The 3243-nt window shown below is 61.9% G+C and overlaps 1 protein-coding gene across 1 annotated transcript in view; it reads right to left on the reverse strand.

The window, feature by feature from the left end:
* CDHR2 (cadherin-related family member 2) overlaps nt 1-3243 on the reverse strand; it is a gene marked incomplete at its 3' end in the record, with an annotated part of 7483 nt that overhangs the window by 2801 nt on the left and 1439 nt on the right. The window contains exons 5-14 of the mRNA XM_010152441.1: nt 2915-3004; nt 2485-2607; nt 2264-2407; nt 2048-2123; nt 1738-1844; nt 1425-1655; nt 1178-1333; nt 803-970; nt 489-550; nt 140-396 (exon numbers count right to left, since the gene is read on the reverse strand). Coding sequence (XP_010150743.1) covers nt 140-396; nt 489-550; nt 803-970; nt 1178-1333; nt 1425-1655; nt 1738-1844; nt 2048-2123; nt 2264-2407; nt 2485-2607; nt 2915-3004 — 1414 coding nt within the window. The remainder of the gene's footprint in view (nt 1-139; nt 397-488; nt 551-802; nt 971-1177; nt 1334-1424; nt 1656-1737; nt 1845-2047; nt 2124-2263; nt 2408-2484; nt 2608-2914; nt 3005-3243) is intronic.

The raw sequence follows: 3243 nt of genomic DNA on the forward strand, positions 1-3243 counted from the left end.
ATGGCAAGATCTTGAAGCCTAATTCGCTGTTGGGGTTGCCAGGCTTGTCGTTGTCGATGGCCTGGGAAGGTCAGGGGTTGGACTGGGGGTGTCCAGCTCCTCGAGGACGGTCCCAGCTCCTCTCCAACGTCCTTTCTACCTCTGGGGGTGCATACCTGGATCTGTGTTCTGACATTCTGCCCCTCTTCCACCGAGATGAAGTAGGAGCCGGTGATGATGGGCGCCATGTCGTTGTCATCCAGCACGGTGATCTCCAGCACGGTAGTGCCCACCAGGTTGCCCCCATCCTTGGCCTGGAGGTTGGCGTAGTAGATGGAGCGAGTTTCCCGATCCAGCAAGCTCCCGTTCTGCACCAGCACTGCCCCGGTTGTGGCATTCACCGTGAAGATTTTACGGCTACGGCACACAGAGAGTGTCAGCAGGGCTCAGGCCTGAAGCTACCTTGCTGGGACGATGCCCCGGTCGTGGCTGGCCGTGCCCCTACATACATGCTCTCCGGGAGCAGCTGGTATGTGATCTGGCCCAGAACACCGCTGTCCGGATCATAGGCCTAAACCAGAGAGAAATAGGCATCCACTCAATCCACCTCATCCCCATGGGACTGATGAGCCTGGGGCACTGGCTGCTGGCAGTGAGCACCCCGAAAAAGTAGCCCTGATGGACGCGTGGCCCCACACCCTGTGTGCCCACTGGCACTGTGTGCACAGAGACCAGCGCCCTGAGCTGCACCAGCAGCGCCAGCCATGCCCAGCGCCATGCTTGGGGGACGTAATCTGCGCCCACTCCCTGCCCAGCACCCGACCGTGATGTCTGGGGAGATGAGGGTGCCAGCGGGGCTGTTCTCCATCACGCTCAGGTTGTAGGTGCTCTGGGGGAACTCGGGGATGTGGTCATTGCTGTCAATGAGATCGATGGTCACGGTGGCTGTGGAGCAGCAGTCGGTGGGGTTCCCCATGTCATTAGCAATGATCTGCGGGACGGAGAAGGGACAGTGTCTCGCATGGGTCGCCAAGCGTGAGACAGGGACCTGTCACACTCCAGCCCAGCTCCTCTGAACCAAACAAGCTGCCAGGGCAGAGCCATGTTCTGCTTTGTTTTTTGAACCCGGCAGGAGAAGGACTGTGTCCCTGCTGTGTCCCAGCATATGCAGCGAGCAGGGACTGTCCCCATGGCGAACCTGCACCACCATGACATGGCTTATCTCATAGTCCACAGCAGATGGGTCTTGCACCAGGAGCTGGACCTCCCCCGTGCCCACGATTTTTGAGGGAGAGACGGTGAAGGCACTGGCATTCGCACCCTGCAGGTACAGCTCATAGTTGCTGTTGATGCCCTGCCAAGGAGAGAGAAACAGGAGTGAGGGTGGGTGGAGCAGCCATGACGGGCACCCACACCCCAGCCCAGCCCCCTGGACAAGCTCCCACCTTGTCCGGGTCGTGGGCAACGATGCTGAGGTTGTACACGGGCAGTCTGGAGGAGGAGTGCTCGATGATGGTGCCCCTGAAGGTGTTCTGGGCACTGGTGGAGAAGTTGCAGCTGGGAAGGGAGCAGTGGTAGAACTGGGGCTTGTTGTCATTGACATCGGTCACCATGACTGTCACCAGTGTGCTGGCCTGTGCCACCTTGCCATGGATGTCCAGGTTCTTCTCACACGCCTGGGCAGGAGGAGAGAGCGGGTCGGAGGGGCGCGGGGCGAGGAAGAGGATGGGATTCCCCTTGCTGCCTCCTCCTACTCACTGTGACTTCCAGCCACACTTCCTCGCTCGGCAGCTGCTCACGGTCCAGGGGCCCGCTCACGGTGATGGTGCCCGTCGTGGCATTGATAGCAAAGGGGACGCTGGCATCTAGGGCAAAGGGACAGCAGGAACCAGCTACAGCGACAGGGAAATGCAGACCTAGCCCTCTCTCTGCCAGCTGGGCAGGTTGGCAGCTCCTGGGAGCCCAGAACCAGTCCCTGTAATGCCCCTTTCTGCCTGATCCCTCACCTTGCCCATCCCACTCTGACACTGCTCACCCCCTGCCCATCCCACCCTGCCCCGTCACTCACTGCTGATGCTGTAGGAGATTTCGTCATTCACCCCTGTGTCTCTGTCCATGGCGGTGACAGTCAGCACGGTGGTGCCCTGCGGGGACGTGGCCATCAGGGCAGGACCCATGCGTGACGCCTCCAGCTGCCCCCATGCCCGGTGGTCCTGGGGTGTCAGAGCCCCCAGGGAGGGCCAGGGGTAGGGACACACAGGGTAGGGGCAGGCAGGCTTCTTACCAGGGCACAGTTCTCAGGCACGGAGCTGGAGTAAGGCTCGTTGAGGAACCGTGGGTCCAGGTTGGGCAGGTCACGGATGGTCAGGGACAGGTAGGTCGAGCTCTGCTGGAAGGTCAACGTGTTGTGCAGCATCCCCCCGCCATCCTGGGGAGCAGAGCACCCATTAGTCCCATGGCACCCTTACCTGGCAGCCCTGCAAACCCAGCCTGGCTGTCCCCCACCTTGGCGATGATCTTGAGCTGATAGAAGGTGTTCTTGGCATAGTCCAGCGAGCCATTGAGCACCACGCTCCCGTTGGGCAGGATGTAGAATAGCCAGAGATTCCTCGTGCTGTCTGGGATCACCTGGGCAGGGGACATTGCCCCACGTCACCAAGGCAGAGAGCAGAGGTGCCCCAGCCTCATCCTTCAGCCAGGCTTGGCCCAGGGGACCCCCTACCACCTGGCTTGTCCCCAGATGTGACTGTTCAGCACCATGCACCCATCGCCCAGCGGGTGCAGAGCCAGCCCTCCTGACCCGACACGCACCCCTGCTCCCCCAGAGCCATGGGGCTGCCCCTGGCTAGGCCCCCCAGCACCTCTGCCCCATGGAGGTGGCTCCGGGGTGGGTTTCGGGTATGGCGTGCCCCACTCTGCGATGCGCTGTGCTCACCTCCTCGATGCTGTAGCTGACTTTGGAGGCGTTCCCAGTGTCGCTGTCATTGGCAAACACGTTGTAGATGATGCTGTTGAGTTCCGTGTTCTGGGCACACAGGAGGGTGGTGGTGGTACCTCCCAGGAGGGCAGGAGGGATGGTGCTGGGCCCAGCCCCCACCAGCCCTGCTCTGGGGTGCTCTGGCCCCAGGGGCTGCTCGGTGCCATGGGCCACGCAGAGACAAGCTGCTGCCCCTGCTCACACCGGGCAGAGGCTGGATCCCCCCTCACACTCTTCCCTGGGGCTGCTGGAGGGGGTCAGGCTCAGCCCCACTCCCCATTGGGAGT

Source organism: Eurypyga helias, unplaced genomic scaffold (assembly GCF_000690775.1).
Source record: "Eurypyga helias isolate BGI_N326 unplaced genomic scaffold, ASM69077v1 scaffold33315, whole genome shotgun sequence".
Classification (NCBI taxonomy): domain Eukaryota; kingdom Metazoa; phylum Chordata; class Aves; order Eurypygiformes; family Eurypygidae; genus Eurypyga; species Eurypyga helias.